At 61.2% G+C, this 16,083-nt stretch overlaps 7 protein-coding genes across 7 annotated transcripts; all 7 read left to right on the forward strand.

The window, feature by feature from the left end:
* Positions 1 to 426: 426 nt before the first annotated feature.
* LSCM1_06392 (uncharacterized protein) lies at positions 427 to 2,232 on the forward strand (the record flags this gene model as incomplete). The annotated part of the gene is made up of 1 exon (XM_067323822.1): positions 427 to 2,232. One exon carries the CDS (start codon positions 427 to 429, stop codon positions 2,230 to 2,232), a length of 1,806 nt encoding a protein of 601 aa, XP_067179136.1.
* Positions 2,233 to 2,931: 699 nt separating this feature from the next.
* LSCM1_06393 (uncharacterized protein) lies at positions 2,932 to 4,590 on the forward strand (the record flags this gene model as incomplete). The annotated part of the gene is made up of 1 exon (XM_067323823.1): positions 2,932 to 4,590. One exon carries the CDS (start codon positions 2,932 to 2,934, stop codon positions 4,588 to 4,590), a length of 1,659 nt encoding a protein of 552 aa, XP_067179137.1.
* A 729-nt stretch (positions 4,591 to 5,319) lies between these two features.
* On the forward strand, positions 5,320 to 5,607 carry LSCM1_06394 (uncharacterized protein; the record flags this gene model as incomplete). The annotated part of the gene is made up of 1 exon (XM_067323824.1): positions 5,320 to 5,607. One exon carries the CDS (start codon positions 5,320 to 5,322, stop codon positions 5,605 to 5,607), a length of 288 nt encoding a protein of 95 aa, XP_067179138.1.
* A 745-nt stretch (positions 5,608 to 6,352) lies between these two features.
* On the forward strand, positions 6,353 to 6,589 carry LSCM1_06395 (uncharacterized protein; the record flags this gene model as incomplete). Its single annotated transcript, XM_067323825.1, has 1 exon — positions 6,353 to 6,589. The coding sequence occupies one exon, from the start codon at positions 6,353 to 6,355 to the stop codon at positions 6,587 to 6,589; it is 237 nt and encodes a 78-aa protein (XP_067179139.1).
* A 714-nt stretch (positions 6,590 to 7,303) lies between these two features.
* Positions 7,304 to 8,956, forward strand: LSCM1_06396 (uncharacterized protein; the record flags this gene model as incomplete). Its single annotated transcript, XM_067323826.1, has 1 exon — positions 7,304 to 8,956. The coding sequence occupies one exon, from the start codon at positions 7,304 to 7,306 to the stop codon at positions 8,954 to 8,956; it is 1,653 nt and encodes a 550-aa protein (XP_067179140.1).
* Positions 8,957 to 10,250: 1,294 nt separating this feature from the next.
* LSCM1_06397 (uncharacterized protein) lies at positions 10,251 to 11,540 on the forward strand (the record flags this gene model as incomplete). The annotated part of the gene is made up of 1 exon (XM_067323827.1): positions 10,251 to 11,540. The coding sequence occupies one exon, from the start codon at positions 10,251 to 10,253 to the stop codon at positions 11,538 to 11,540; it is 1,290 nt and encodes a 429-aa protein (XP_067179141.1).
* A 1,101-nt stretch (positions 11,541 to 12,641) lies between these two features.
* Positions 12,642 to 15,497, forward strand: LSCM1_06398 (uncharacterized protein; the record flags this gene model as incomplete). The annotated part of the gene is made up of 1 exon (XM_067323828.1): positions 12,642 to 15,497. The coding sequence occupies one exon, from the start codon at positions 12,642 to 12,644 to the stop codon at positions 15,495 to 15,497; it is 2,856 nt and encodes a 951-aa protein (XP_067179142.1).
* Between the last annotated feature and the right edge of the window lie 586 nt (positions 15,498 to 16,083).

A 16,083-nucleotide genomic window follows, 5' to 3' on the forward strand; every position in this document is an offset into this window, starting at 1 on the left:
TCCTCCGCTGTAGGCTGTCTCTACCTCGCTTGTGGTCCGTCTCAGAAGTCACTCGCACCCACCTACCAACACCTGTCGAACTGACCACGACGCTGCCTAGCAGGTGGTAGTGGCGCTGTGCATGCAAGCACGCAAGCGGGTGTACGTGGACGTACAGCACACAGACACAGCCACAGACGCACATGTATATATATATATGCCCACTTCTGTATGTACGCATATCGAGACGTGTGAAGAGCGGTACACGTCACTAACAACGACACTGCCAGACATCTGAGTCATCTCTGTCACCCTCCCTCCGTGGGTCCCTCTCTTGTCACACACATCTGCGTGTTGGTGGCGCGTTGTTTACGAGCGTGCATGTGTCTGTGTGCGCCGCTCTGCGTTCCATGCGGCACAAAAACACACTAGAGAAGAAAGGCGGCCATGGCCATAGTCGTGGTGCTCGTCGGGCAATGCGGCAATCAGCTCGGTGACGAGCTCTTCACGCAGCTGGCGCTGTGCACCTCCTCCAGCGCATCATCTGAAACGGCCAGGTCGTCTGCTTCCGTTGTGACCGCCTCGCCCTTCTTTGCACGTGACGGGAAGGCGCGCTGCATCCTTATCGACACGGAGCCGAAGGTCGTGCTCGGGGTGCAGCAGCGGCACCCCGACTTCATCCGCGCAGAGAACGTCATTTATGGCCAGTCCGGCCGCGGCAACAACTGGGGCCTCGGCTACTACGGCGTGAGGACGGAGCAGAGCATGCGTACGGAGCGCAACGCAGCTGTGCAGCGAGCATTTAGAAATATCGGACGGGATCAACGCGAGGAGGATGACCATGTCCTGGGAAGGGCGCTGCTCGCCATTCACCGCGAGACGCGTCGCGTGAGCAGCGCGGAGGATGGCAGTGGCGACTTCGAGGCCATTCTCGTCATTCACAGCCTCGTCGGCGGGACAGGGAGCGGACTGGCATCGAAGCTTACAGCGCGGCTGCGGCTCTACTTCACAGAGCCACCTCCGGGCCAGCAGGTGGATGAGGTATACGAATCCAAGATGAGGCGCCATGACGGCTTCGATGGCGGTGCCTGCGGGACGCAGCGCCGAGCGCGACACCTAGTCAGCATCGCCGTTGCCCCTCAGGCGCTTGGAGAGGTAGCGACGCAGGGCTTGAACACCGCTCTGACGCTGCAGGTGCTACAGCGGCACGCGGATGCCGTTCTCCTCCTGCGCAACGACGACGCGATGGCACCAGGGGAGCTGAGCGGTAGCAGCGTCTGCTCAGGCGCGTCGCTCATGGAGCGGTGCGTCACCTTCAAGGAGGCGAATGAGATCCTCGTAGCACTGCTGCTCCCGGTCTTGCGCTACGGCCGGCACCCCGGCTGTATCACTGAGCTTTTGATGCAGTGCGTTCCGCCCACGTACCGGAGAACAACTGGAGGCAACAAAATACTCACGCTGCTCGCCGCGCCGCAGCGCAGCTACGCCACCATGCGGAAGTGCGTGCACCGAGCGATGTTTTGCATTGTCGACGGGGGCAGGACCCGTCTGCCCGGGCACGTGCCGACAGTACCCATCGACGAAATGCTGAGCCGCACGGCTCTGCAGCGCGCAGGTGACGGGAGTGACAATATTCAACGCGTGGGCGACCGAAGCAGCACGAACTACATATCTGAGAGTGGGGATGTCATGGGCGCGCGGCATCGACTCTCCGGTGAAAGGGGGGAGCGCGGCGGCTATACTCTGCGGTCTGGCACCGGCGGCGGGCTCAGTGCAGGCGCCGCTGCGGCCTCTTCATCCAGCCTGGCCGCACGGCGGCGCCCGCTGGCTGCGTCATTCTCGGTGCCCTCTCTACGACGTACTGGGGTGCGAGGTGGTGACGAGAGCTTTGGCAGCGCTGACGAGTACAAAAAGGGTCGCACTTCCTGTAGTCATAGCGAGGGCGAAGAGCTCGACCGGCGCGTGTACCTGGAGCGCGCCTCGAAGATGCCGCCAGCGCTGTACCGGCACTATCTACAGCTGCGCCGTGCACCGGTAACGAAGATGTTCGAAGTCCTTGATGGTGTACTGGTGCTGAACCAGGCTGTGGAGCTAAACAGACGTGTGCTGCTCCCGCTTCTCCGGTCAGCTGCTCTAAAGGTGTCGTCTGGTGCCTTCATGTCCTCTTACGAAGACGTCGGCGTGAAGTCTGAACATGTGCAGCAGGCCTACCGCGAAGTTGCCGAGGTGCTGGCGACATCGGAGGAGCTCTAACGCTTTCGCCAGTCACAGGCCGCTCATACGAACAGCGTTGCCGTTGCGTTACCCCCCCCCCACACACACACAGACTATGCATCTGCCGGCTGTACGGATTTCTTGGAGGGTGCCTTATCCTTCACCCCTCTCGTCTGCATCGTTGTTGGTCGGTCTATTTTGCCGAGTGCGATGCGTGCTGTGATGGCCTGCAGCTTCTTTTGATGGCGGCTGCCGCTTTCAAACTGGTGCGCTGCGGCAACATCGCTGCCCCCGCTGACTCGCTCCTCATCGCCTACTCAGTGCGCGCATCATCAGCACAGAGACGCATATGCACATACTTCAGCGACGGCGCCGGGTCTTCGGGCGGCCTGTGGATGTGAGGAGGCAAGTGCCTGCCTTGGCCGCTCCGTCTCACGTACGCCGTTGCAATGACGTGAGCATTGGTGCCGCGTACGCAGATGCGTACGTTGTATGCCCTCTATTCTGCCCTCTGCACAACATCTGCGTTTTTCCCCCTTTACCCTTTCTTCTCCCTGCTGCGCACGCACAGCAACGCTCACTTCTACAGAGGATTCTCGCATCCACCTGAGAGTTGGACGTCTCGGCTCGTATTCAGAGGGGCCTTTGGAGCTATACGCGCGCTGACCCCCACGCATAGGCGCGCACTTGCTCGGTGCGGGTAAATTAGTTCCTTGGGAGATCAGCGGACCTGCTGCGATGCTGGGGTGGCCATGCAGGCGCTGTGGCTGTACGAAAGCTGTAGGCTTGCGCACTTCTTCACTCCTGCGCCGTCGTGTGCCATGCGTGGACTCCTTCTCCTCGCTACACACGTCCGCATGGGCAGCGTCGTCATGTGCAGTTGCGCAGCAGCGCTTCGGTCTTCTCATTCCGCCAGTGGAGAGGTTGACCAAATCGCCGAGTCCCCGGCTGTCCAGCAGCTGCGTCGCTTCGCCGATGCTGAACGACGGTGGGACGCAGCATGCGGATTCGCAAGAGCGGTGCCCCTTTCGCTTCGCCATCAAAAACAGTGAAAGAGGACTTCTCGACCACGGCGTAACCCCCGACGCAATGAATTTCATTGCCGAGGCCGAAGAAGAGTACCGGGCAAGCTCAGCCTACCTGCACGAGCGGCCTGGCGGCGCCAGCATGCCCAAGCTGGAGACGCACGTGGATGAGGTGACGGGGCAGCAGGTCACCACCGCACGAATCGCGGCGCCGCTCGGCGAGATGTGCGTACCCTCTAATCAAGAGCGCTTTGCGGCGCAGCAGCGTGTCGGTGAGCTGAGTCGGCAGCGCAGCCTTGCAGACAAGCCATTCATGCTCGACGAACACGCGCAGCTGAACCTGCGGAAGGAGCGGCAGCTGTGTGAGCTTCTTGCTTCACCTATGCCCCAACTGGCGAAAGCGGAGGAGGTGGCGCACTTCCTCCTAGACGGCTTCTACTCGCAGCATCTGGCCTTGCAGCCACGGACGTGTGAGTCCGTAATGCTGCTCTACTCGCACGCCGGCTTTCTTCGCCGATTGGACGGGCCAGCGAAGCAGCACGCGGGCAGCACGCAGGATGCGGCTCGGCTGGCGGCCCGCTCGAGTGGAGGCAACACCGCGGTGGTGCCGCGAACGCCGCAAGATGTCCCGTTTTTAGATGACATGCGCCGCCTCTACTCCCATCAGAAGCGCTGCTTTGTCAGCCCAACGCCCCTTTCACTGGAGCATCTCATGACGACACTCAGTGCCATTGTGGCGCCGAACACGACGGCATTTCATTTGGCAAATCGAATACTCCTCGACGCGGACAAGTTTGTCGTGCTGCCGACACGTACGACATACACGGCGTACTTCACCGTCTGCCACGTGAACAATGCAATGCAGTTCGCCATCGCGCGTTACACCGACGCGGTGCAAGCACTGCAGCTACCCGCCGATGCACCCATGCTGACAGCGCTGCTGAGGGGCTTGAATGAAAGCGGATATGTGGAGGAGGCGGTTGCGCTGCTGTCACGAATGCAGCACGTAGCCGTGTCCACGCCATTGCTGAACGCGTCCCTTGAAACCCTGCTGCTCTCTGAGCAGGCGCTTTCGTGCTTCTCTCTCTACGATGCCATATGTGACTCCTCTGTGAAGCCGAACGCCGAAACATACACGCTGCTGCTGCTTGCTTGTGAAAAATCGCAGCAGTGGGGCCGCGTGACGGCGATTCTTGCTGATATGCAGCGCCGTCGTGTGCGCGGCAACGAGCAGACGCTTAACCTGCTGCTTAAGGGCCTCCTGCAGGAGCGACTGCACAGCTTTGCCGCTCAGCTGTACCACACAATGCTGGCGAAAAAGGTGCCCTTGTGGCCAGCGCTAGAGTCTAGTGTGCAAGCGATGCTGCCATGAGTCGAAGCCGAGAGAGCATGACCTTTTCCCTTCGAGCTTGGGCCAGGGGGGCCGTTCCACGCCTACGCCCCGTTCCCCCCTTGGCTTCGTATTGGCGGTCGTTTCTCTCGTCACTACCCCAACCACATAAGCACCGGCCACATCACTTGACACTGAGGGATGCGCTGCGCTCGTTGGCGCTTGACGCGCGCGCATTTTTTTCCATTTGTGTTGTGTTTCATACGGCGTTTATTCGAAGAGTGGGAGACGCGATGGCGGCGTCCCTTTCCGGTGCTGCACGCGCTGGGCGTTGAGCCGCACGCGCACGAGCGTGTGCGTCATTGCCACCTCCGTGCCGCGCTCACCTCTCACAGCACGTTCGCGCACTCGAGTGCTCTCTTTCGCCCTCTCTCCCTCCCTCTATCGATACGTGCGCTGTCGTGTCGATCCAGATGGGCGTACATGTTCTAGTGGCGCATGCGCTTTCTGACCTTACCGCACTCACAGCCACGACCAACACCTCCACCTCCTTTACACACACACACATACGCACACCTGCACACACTTTGGCATCGCTGCGCGCGTCATGGCGCACCTCTCCCACCCAAGCATACACCACCACCGTCTCCGTGCCTGCGTGCGTGTGCTCCTCTGCGCGTCACACACGGCCGCCCCTCCACCCTTCCACGGACTCTCTTCTCCGCTTGCGGAGGGGTCCGCAGTAAGGTGCGTGTGTGCAAAAGTTGAGTCATGTCTGCACTGCCTATGAAAACGGAGGTGAAGCAGGAGGAAGGCAAGTACGGCGCCACCGCGGCCACGCAGCAGTCGGCGCGCAGCGTCTTCCCCACCGAGGACACTCTTGGCGACCCTGGTCGGGAAGAGAAGGGAGGCACCTTGTATGTCTGCGGCAATTGCACGGCGCAGCTCTACTTCAAGCCAGACTCACGTCTCGTGTGCCCCATCTGCTCACATATCACCGGTGCCTCGACAGTGTTCTACAAAATTCGGACAGAGCCCACCGTGTACGACACGATTTGAGATATGTGTCGGAAAGGGTGAAGGAGGGAGGGAGAAGGGGGGAAGCCTACGTGCCCCTCCCTCTCTCTCAAAGGACTGTGAGGCGATGCGACAGATCAGAAGATTGCGTGTTGTGCTGCAGAGGGTCGCACTCCCCTCTCCCGGCGCCTGCCACATTGCCGTGCGTGTGTGTATGCATCTGCTGTCGAGCTGAGCTCATCTAATGGCGTAGCGGCTGACGTGGTGCACTTGTTGCTCTTCCTCTCTCACCCCCCCCACACACACCGCCCGCCCCTTTTTCACTCCCACGCTTGTCCAGGTGTCTAATATACCTTCCGCCTCCTTCCCACGCAATCGATCGATGAGGCTCCAAGCCGCCGCCGCTGTTGCTTCCGCATGTGCCGAAGAGACGGAGATGACGGATGCGGGTGACTTCTCTGTATCGCTGGTCGACTGGACGATTGTATGCACCGTCCTCGAATGACACGCGTTGCTTTGGTAGTCTCACTGTGTGTGTATGTGTGTTTGTCTGAAGGCCTTTTCACGCTTGGCGGCAGCAGGGTACCCACTGCTCCTCTCTCGCTGCAGCTATTTACGCCTTCTTCATCTGCCCATGCCTCTCCGCCTTTCTCTCTCTCGCACTTCGTACGGCTGACGCTCGCATCGGCACTCCACTGTAGCCGCCCACCGCGCCACCCGGCACTGTGCTTCATCTTGTGTGGACACACACCCACAGGCACACCCCTGTTTGCCCTAGTTGAGCGATATGAGCGCGCTTCTCACGCCCACTCCATCGACCGCCGGTCGCGCCGGCACGAAGGAGGATGGCGTGACGGCTGTAGCGCCGCAGTGCGTTTGCGCCACCTGTATGATGCGGCTGCCGATGCCTCGCCCTTCATCTGTTTTCACATCGTTTCAGTGCCCGCAGTGTCGCATGAATGGCATGGACGCAAAGCTCGTCTACACATGTCGCGCGCAGCCGACGGAGCATTCGACTCGATGACATGCGTGCCGGCCAACTCAAAAGTGGAAAGGAGGTCCCCCTCTTTTTCTTTCCTTCGGCCCCGCCGCCTCTGTCTAGCTTCAGTGTCACTGGTCCATGTCCCTCATCAGGCCTAATCGAGTGATCTTGAGACGGAGTCATGAGGTGGCGCACCAACGAGAAGAGCAGCTTGGCGATGATGGCCAGGTAGCGCGCAAGCGGCCCTCTCCTTCCCTCCTCCCTCCCCCCACACGCACTTACGCACGCTCGCTCCCTCGCCGATTCGCGGTCCCCAAGCCGTCGGCCAATGATAGCAGAGCATGCTGCATCCTTACATCCGCTGCCAGAGTGAGCGAGAAAAGATGTCGCTTGCCTATTCGCTCGTCCGGGGGAGGGCGTCGGCGCGTAGACACCCGCAGAAAGGCGTCACTCAGCTATGCCCCTCCTCCCCGTCTCCTTGGCTGCGACTGAGGGGGTCCCTACCGTCAACGCCTGTGAGGGCGACTCTCTTTCGCTGTGCTCTACTCTCCCAACAGACAAACACGCACCCACTCACAGAGGCGGCGGCACGTGTGCACCGTCTTCTGCTCTCTCTTTCTCCACCGCGTCCCGTCTCCCCATCGGACCCTCACATCATTCACTCGCTTGTGCGCTTTTCTTCTTCGGCTGCCCGCCGAACCTCTCCTCGATGCGCAGCCCCTTCTTGTCGGCCTATTGAAGCGGACCACCGTCGTCATGCCGACTGAGCTGCTCGTGGAGGCCATTCATGCTTCGCCTGTTCGCCTGTCTCTATGCATCTGTGGTGGGGGCTCCGGCGTGATTCGCCGCCTCACGCGCGCGCCCGAGTGCAGCCGCACCCTAATCGAAGCCAACGTCTTCTATCATCGCGGCTCTACGCGGGCCGCATTAGATGGTCTACCGCGTCATATCGTCAGCGCTGACGCAGCTCGGCTGCTGGCGCAGCACGCCTTCCACAAGTCTCGCGCCCTCGCCTTTGCCGAGGCGCGTGAGCAGGTGCGTCACCCTTTGCAACTCGCGTCGACATCACCTGGGCTATCGACCAATTTTTTCTTCGGCGTCGGCGCCACTTCTGCGGTCAAGACAAGTCGCTCGCGGCGCAGCAAGGACGCGGCGCACGTGTGTGTCTGGGGCGGCCCGGTGACTGTACCGGACGACGCTTCTGACGAGGGCGGGGGCGGCCCTGCCATGCTCGGCCAGGTCCGCTTATATCACATGGACTTGCCGGACTGGCTGAGCAGGGCGGAGCAGGAGGAGCAAGTGGAGCTGATGGTACTTCATGCCATTGCACGTACAGTGGAACTGTGCATCCCCCCCGACGCGGAGGTGGTGAGCAGGGACACCAATGGAGGTGGCCGGCGGACTTATCCACGCACTGTGTTTCAAGCCCTACTTCCCAGTGCCGAAAAGAATGCTGCCGCCCATTGTCGATGTGTGAGCGAGCCTGGCCCAGCAGTGGGGACCTCCGCCGTCTCGGGCTGTGCTCAACTGTGCTTCACGCCGTCCGAGTCGGCGCCGGAGCCGGTGTGCTTGGATCCGCTCGACGAGGTGCGACGTGCGGTGCAGAACGTCTCACGCGCTGATGCGCCTGCAGGTGCGCCTGACGACGACAGTGCGCGGAATGTGTGTGCCTTGTGGAACAAGCATGGTGAGCTGCGATGGAGCGGCGCTCTTTCATACGCAGGGGCCCCTTTCGGTGTGGCAACGGCAGGAGATTGCCAACCAGTGGGCGAGCCTGACCAAACTGCTGCCCCTACCGAAGGTAGCAGAGTGATTCGTCTGCTCTACCCTGGCTCCTTCAACCCACTTCACTACGGTCACACAGAGCTTGTGCAGGCGGCCACCCGTGTGTTACTTCAGCGACAGCAGCAGTGTAGGGAACAGACCGCGCTGCCGGGGTCGGTTGAAGTGACATATGAAATCGCAGTGAAAGTAGCAGATAAGGGTACCATCGAGGCAGATGACCTGATGCGGCGTGTACAACAGTTCTTGCGCCGCGGTGAACGCATTGCCGTGACAACGGCGACTCTCTTCGTGGCCAAGGCGAGGCTTTTCCCATGCCATGCGTTCCTCATTGGCGTCGATACCGCCATGCGCGTGCTGGACCCGACGTACTACAGCACGAGCGAGGATCCGGCGGAGGCGGAGGCGGCAATGGTGGCGGCCTTAACACGCGATATTGCCGACAGGCGGTGCTTCTTTGTGGTGGGTGGGCGCAAGATGAGCGGTGCGGCAGGCTGGCAGGATCTGTCGTCGCTGCACATCCCAGCACGCCTTCGGCACTTGTTCGTTGGCATTCCAGCCGAAGAGTTCCGCGTCGATATTAGCTCGACGGAGCTGCGAGCCCAGCGCGACGGTCGCTGCGTATGACGACGCACACTCGGACACTTAACTCGACGGCCGCGATGCCGCACGGAACCTCCTTGCAGTTGACCTATCATCTACCCTGTAGGTGTCGTCTGTGCGCACGGGCGCACCTGTGGAAGCCGCACCCCCCCTTCCTTCGCCAGCATTTTCTTGTCACGTGATGACATGTAGCCCGCGCCAGCGCTGATTCTGCTCCACGTTTGCTGGCCAGTATGCCTTCTCGATTGCCATCTATGCGTGTGTGTGTGTGTGTATCCCGTCACACGTGCTTAACTTGCCTCTTCCTCCTCACACACATGCATACACCCGTACGCTATTCATCCCTTGCTCGCGCGTTGCTCTCTCGGTACGCTCCCATTCACCTTCTCGCACACTCGCCGTGGCGTCGCGCGGTGGGGATGGGAGGGGGGTGCTCGGGACCACCAAGGCCGCACGAATGGCGCGCATGCGCACGTGCGAATAGTACTGTAGGAAAAAAAGCTCAGCTTTACGCGGAACGGGCAGCGCATTCTTCGGAGAGGCGAGTGGGAATGCCGAGGAACACGTAAAGAGGTGTGCTACTGAGTCTTGACTCGCCTGCCTGCACCCAACAGCTCCCACCGGGTGCGGGGTACGGCGCCGTTCGCGCAAGGGTGTGTTGGTGGTAGCCGGTGATTTACGCACATATTGCTGCCTGGCGTTAGCCGAAAGAGTTAGCTGTGTGCGATTACTGACATTGGTTCTCACCGCTTCTCCTCCCCTCCCCCCTTCCATGTCCGGCCCTCTTTTCGGCTCCTGTTTCCTGCAGCACACCTCTCTCTCTCCTCTTCCTCGATGGGTCGATCTCTCGACCGTTTCTGCTCCCCACACTCCCACCCTCGGCATTTTCTTTGCACACACACACACACCTTTCCGCTTTCCTATTACCCGCGCATTCGACTGCGAGCATAGACGGGGGACCGGTGGCTGTCTTCGTTTAGTGGAGCGGGGCAGCGAGGGTTAAAGGATCGCGTATCGAAGCGGCGCAGCTGCGACACACACGCACACCAGGAAAGGCCTCGCCGGGCGCAGGAACCGCAGCCGTTGCCGTGTTCTCGAGTCACACCCACCGCGCTCTCTCTTCCCCTCCCCTCTCTCTCTTTCACTCTGAGCGTGTGTGCGTGTGCTCGCACTCGTCCGGCAACTTCCCTTTTTAAATTACGTACTCTGCATCGGATTCCCCTTATCAGGGCGTTTCGCGTGCGTCTCTCCGACGCCGTTTCCGGGCTCTCTCCACCGCTTTCTTCCCTTCACCCGACGATCCGCTTGCTCTGCACCGATGCTGTCGCGCACCTCTGCCCGGCTGCGGGTGTTCAACCGCAAGAACAAAGCCCCGCAGCGCATGTCGAACTTCACGAAGGTGACGAATCTTAACAAAGCACAGAAGGTAAAGATTGAGACGGTCGATGGGGACGTCGTCAAGGGCCGCGGCCGCGTGCACCGCCGCTCGCACAGCGGGCTGAAGGATGCCATCGAAGAGATGGAGCACCCAGCCATTTGGCTGTGGTACCCCTGGCGTAAGAACCCGGAGCCGCCGACGCCGTACATGCCGTCGAAGCGCGCGCTGAAGAACATTCACGGCGCCATCTTTACCAACCTCAGCCCCATTCAGAAGAAGAAGCAGGAGCAGATGCTCTACGGCGTGAACATCCCCGAGACGCGTATCATGACGTTCGAGCAGCAGCACCCGCTTCTCGCGACGGCCCTGAAGCAACTGGATGGGCAGCCGAAGGGGTTCCCGTTCTGGTACAAGAAGTACCCGACGCGTCGCCACGCCTATGAGCAGCGCTTCAGCGTACCGGCCGAGATGTTGGAGGGGTACAACGATCACATCAAAAGCGCCTTCAGCAGCAGCATGATGACGATTCAAGAGAAGCAGTTCGCAGAGGAGGCGATGTACATGGAGCGGTACGCCGAGCACGACTTCGACACGACCAGTCCCGCCGTGCTGGCGGTGAAGCGGGCGCTGAAGGTGCGCGTGCTGCGGAACCACCTTCTGACGAACCCGCATAACAACATTGTGAAGACAATCTTGGCTAACACGGAGCGCAAACTGAATCACACCTTACGCCGGCTGCGCAAGGTAGACTTTAGGCGGTACTGGGAGATCATCCGTGACCACGACGTACAGGACGTTCTACAGCCGCCAAACCTCGTGACCTACCGGCAGGGGTCGTACTGGCGGTACGACTGGAATGCAGGGCTGGCCATCAGCACGCAGCTTGCAGATGTGCTTGACCCGCGAGGCCTCAATGGCTGTGTCGAGACTGGCCGCTCCCGCTCCGAGGTGGCGCGAGACCTTGGCCTCTCGTACACCCGGCCATTGGAGGACAACGAGAAGAAACAGCTCTCAGAGCAGGCGGTCTACTACGAGCGGCTGGCGAAGTTCAAGATGGAGCAGCCGGAGGCCGCACGCGCGCAAGAGCGGGAGCGCTTTGTTCGCAAGTTCTCCGGCATGTTCCTCAAGATGGACATCAAGTCAGGTGTTCCTGATTTTCCCAGCACATATCGCAAACTGCTCGGGACGCAGGTGGCGCGGTGGTCATCGAAACGGCATGGGCCCATGTAATCGCGCTCAAGCCCCTTGCGTGATGTGCTCGCTGTGGTGCGCACTTTTCCACTGGAGTCGTCTTCGGCGACACGCTCCTCTCCGTTGTCTGTGTAGTGGTGGCGCTGAGGAAGAATGGCGGCTGGGTCCCGTGACGGTGGCCGATGCCAGGGTGGCGCCGAGCGCGTGGTGACCTCTTGCACGTCAGGGTTTGAGCCGGCACGTTTTGCTATCTCTCTGTCTCCCTGCGTGCGTCAGCGCGCGCACACTGTTCCTTCCTGCCTTGTTGAGTCTCCGTTGGTGTGTCTGTCGCCTGCCGTGCAGCCTCTGTCATTAAAAGAAGCGAAGGAAAGCGCATAGGCAACAGGGGCAAAAAAAAAAGAAACGTCGCCGTCCGCGAGGGTCTGCGGATGGCGCCACGCACATCGCACACCACCGGAGGGAGGGCTGAGGTGCGTTTTTCGGTTGTGTGCGTGTGGGCGTGACGACAAGGGAGGAGCACTGGGACAACGCCCTCCTAAGAAGGCTCCTGCTTTGCTACGAGCATACTGCGCGCCGTTGCCGTCACCGTCACGGCCGCCTCTCAGTTCGTATGTGAGTTGCAGCCTCTCTCCCTCTCTCTCGCGCGCGCGGTGTGCTCGCTGTAACGCCACGATCGAGGAGGGGGAGGAGGATGGGCTCGCTTCCCCCACGTTGTATTCATTTCTGCTGACTCGCTGCCATCATCTCCTTCGATTTGTCGAGCGGAATCGCACCAGAGCACCAAAGCTCCACGCAGAGCCGCGAAGCAGCAACTACAAGCGTACGAGTCCACATTGATTGACGCCTCTCACGCTCGCATGGCCGAAAGCTCGTCAGGACCTCCCTTCAGCTGCCTTCATCTTTTTTCTCCCTCTTCTAGTCGGGATCGTTGAGGCAGACAAGCGCCTGCGGGGCGAGAGTGAGAGGAAGAGGGGAGAGGACGGTGTAACGGCGCACCGGCTCAAAGCGCTCTTCTTTAGATCTGCATACCCCCGTCATCCCCGCTCGCCCTTCCTCGATGCCCTCATCTACATATATATATAGATATCGATATTAGCGCCGTCTCATAGAGAGGGAGAGCCTTACTAGCACGCGATGCGAATGCCCCGTGTGCCAGAAAAGATATTGGTTGGCCCCACAGCGTATGTACACCTCCGTCGCAAGAACAAAGACTATTACGTGCCGGACTTCCTCAGCGGCGCCGATGACCCATCAGCGTCGCCGCCGTCGCCGGGCGAATGCGAGCACATGTGGCGCTACAGCGTCTCGAAGGAGCATCACAACACTGTTTTTTTTTTCAATGCGATGACGCGCAAGTCCGTGTGGGTGCTTCCAGTTGTGCACCGTGATGGCCGTACAGAGCCTCTGGCGGAGGGTGAGGTGATGCGGGCTATTCGCTCTGAAACCGCCAGTGATGGCGGTGCGGAGGCAGGAAGAGAGGCAGCCGACGACGAGCTCGGCGAAACGCACGTGGACGGAAGAGAGGGCGGCAGCGATGCTTGCGAGAAGCTCGAAATTGACGTAACGGACACAGGCGATGCATCGCCCCTGCTCTATTCAAGCGTTGCGCCCCCACTGATCTCAACCAAAGACGGATCCCCTCGCGGTGCCCCCTCCGCGACAGCGGACTTGCCCGCTGTGGAGCCGCCCGCCAAGTTTTCTCTGGCGTCACAGGCGACTGTCGAAAGGAAACGGGTGCAGGCAGCAGTGCAGCGGGCCCGCGAAGCGAAGGCGCAGCGCACCTTTGCTTTGCCGAGCACGATAGCCGAGGGGGGGCACCACAAGCCAACACTGCAGGAAAGGCTCGCTGCGTGGCGAGCTCGTCAGCGCTACCCAGCAACGCAAGCAGAAGCGCAGCCGCCGCAAGCCTCAACTGTGGAGAGTCCCACGACACTCGCGGCCGTGACGACGGAGAAGCCACCGGTAGTCGTCGAAGATCCCTATGCGTATGTAATGTCATCCACTCTGCCGATGGGAGGCGATTGCGGTTCGTCGAGCGCGCCAGGCGCGCTGCAGACAGAGAAGAACGCGGCGCAACCCTACCCGCCGGACGGGTCGCAGTGGTCCTTGCCTGCCTGCACCCAGCCCTCTGCAGCTGCCTCGGCTTCTACCGACACCGAGTTCTCGGTACACGCGCCAGCGCCGAAGCACGCTCAGTCAGCTACGATGCTCTCCGGTGCACCGCTGGGCAAGTTAGCGGAGCCTACCATCGAGGAGAGGGAGCTCGCCGAAGCCGCATCGCTTCTTCATCGAGAGAAGATCGCCGCCATGCAGCAAGAGATGGCAGCACTTGAGTGTCGGCGGCGTGCGCTGGCGGTGGAGCAGGCGGAGGCGGAAGAGTGTGCGCGCCTAGCGCAAGCACGCGCTGCAGCCGAGCGTGCACGCTTGCAAGAGGTGGAACGGGTTACAAGGGAGCAGGCGCAGCTGCGCGCCTCGCTGGAAGCGTCTGCCGCCGCTGAGTTACGTGCACGAGAAGTGAATGACTACTTGTCAAAGAAACGGCAGCTGCAGGAAGCAGCGGAGTCGGCTGTGGCGAACTCATTCACGTACGCCTCTCGTATCGCTGCGGAGCTTGCCGCCGCTGCTCCCCGGCCAGAGAACATCAGCATACCCACCGCGGGTAGGCTTCAGAAAGAGGTCAGCGAAGAAAGTGCCCGACTCACACCGCCTCACTATCGCGCCCATCAGGTTGGCCGGGTGTCACCGACTGTTGCAGGGCTGCCAGTTGCGTCGCCTGCATCGAGGGAGAAGAGCCCTCGTGGATCGGCTAAGTGTCGTCAGGCTAGTGTAAAAGCGCGGGCCCTGCGTGGCACTCTGTCCGCCGCGCCTACCTCGGCTAAGGTGCCGACGGCTCTGCGTCGCCAACAGCGGCTTGCTTATACGGTACCACACTTGTACGAGGGTGACGTCATCACTTACCGCCCTAGCAGGAGCTTCACTGGCCAGGGAGCCCTCACCGAGGGTGCTGCGGCGATCATGAACCAAGCTGCTCGAGCGCGCTGCTCTTCGACGGGGCCCGCACCACCGCTCGTCTTGTCGGCAAAACGCGATGGTGCTGGCACGCAGTACTACGACGCGGCCCGCCAGCATTTCTTTCGCGGCACGTGGCACGAGGACAAAAGAGACGGCACCGGAGTGTTGTCGTTGCCGACCACGGCGGTGCAAGGGAGATGGCGCGCCGATGAACTTGCCGGCCCCGCTGTTCTTCAAACGCGGCACAGCAAAGGGATCGTCTCCTTCGTCTCCGGGAACTCCGCCGGTGGGGCACAAGCGCCCGGCACGGGCCCTTCCAGGGCCTCACACACGTCAAGCACCGCGGCTGGCACGGCCACGCTCACCGGTAACGCCGTTGTGGAGCTAGACAACAAGGCGCTGTTCGTTGGTGCGCTCAAGGAAGGCCGGGCGCGTGCACCGTATGTTCTCCAGCTGGGCCAGGGTGACTACATCGAGTGGCTTGGTGCCCCTGCGCACCGTGAGGGATGCGCTCGCTTGCCTGCCGGCAAATCAGCAGAGCTGCTAAAGCACACCCCCACCCGCGTCGCCCCCCTTCCCTCTACCTCGGCCTCGATGGCTGGCAGCGGTGAGTGCCGCATTCGCTTCCGCAATGGAGACACCTATGTGGGGCACGTGTACGACTTTCAGCTCCATGGCTTCGGCTACTACCGCTTCGCCGAGGACGGGCACTCCTACACAGGTCGGTTCGAGGCTGGCTGGCCGCACGGGGAGGGACTGCTCATCTTTGCCAACGGGGATGTATACCGTGGCGGCTTCGTGAAGGGACTCTTCGACGGTCATGGCACTTTCACCTCGGAGAAGGGGCAATACGTCTACGAGGGACGATGGGTCGCCGGCGCGATGGACGGCCAAGGCTCGCTGGCCTTTGCCAATGGGGATGTGTGGACGGGCACCTTTGAGGACAACAAGCGTGTGGCTGGTGCGTACACGACGCTCGCGTAACGCGCGCAGAGAGGGGGGCAACAGGATATTGATGTGTGGCCCCCCTCCTCGCATCGGCACCGGTCGACTCTTCCGTGTGCTATCGTTCGCAGTGTGCATGCCCCTCTATTGCCGCCCCCCTTCCTCTCAACACGCCGGTTGCCATGCACTACTCTTAGAACAAAGCCAAGAGGAGGCAACACACGCACACACCTGCACACATGCACATGCACATGCGAAGCACGGCTGATGCAACGTGCGCATTTCCGCCCACCCACCCTACCCAAGAGAGAGGGGGAGAGAGGCAGAAAAGAGGGGGAGGGAGGCGCGCGTCAGTGAGGGGGGCCCTGTACGGTCATTCAGCGCCTGGTCTTGCTTTGCTTGTGGGCGCCGCGTTCTCAGGAGACGACTGCCTGACGAGGTGTCTGCGCTCGGTGCCATGAGCATGCGCTTGTGTGAAGCGGCTCGTGGCGGGTAGCAGACCCTACCACCAATACCGGTTCTCACACCTGGAGCAGTGGGGGGGCAGCCGTCATCTTCCTGCTTCGGCGCCCGCTCTTTCAACGTCTCCACAACGCGCTCTCGACAGCGGATGTACACATACACA

Source organism: Leishmania martiniquensis, chromosome 20, assembly GCF_017916325.1.
Source record: "Leishmania martiniquensis isolate LSCM1 chromosome 20, whole genome shotgun sequence".
Lineage (NCBI taxonomy): Eukaryota > Euglenozoa > Kinetoplastea > Trypanosomatida > Trypanosomatidae > Leishmania > Leishmania martiniquensis.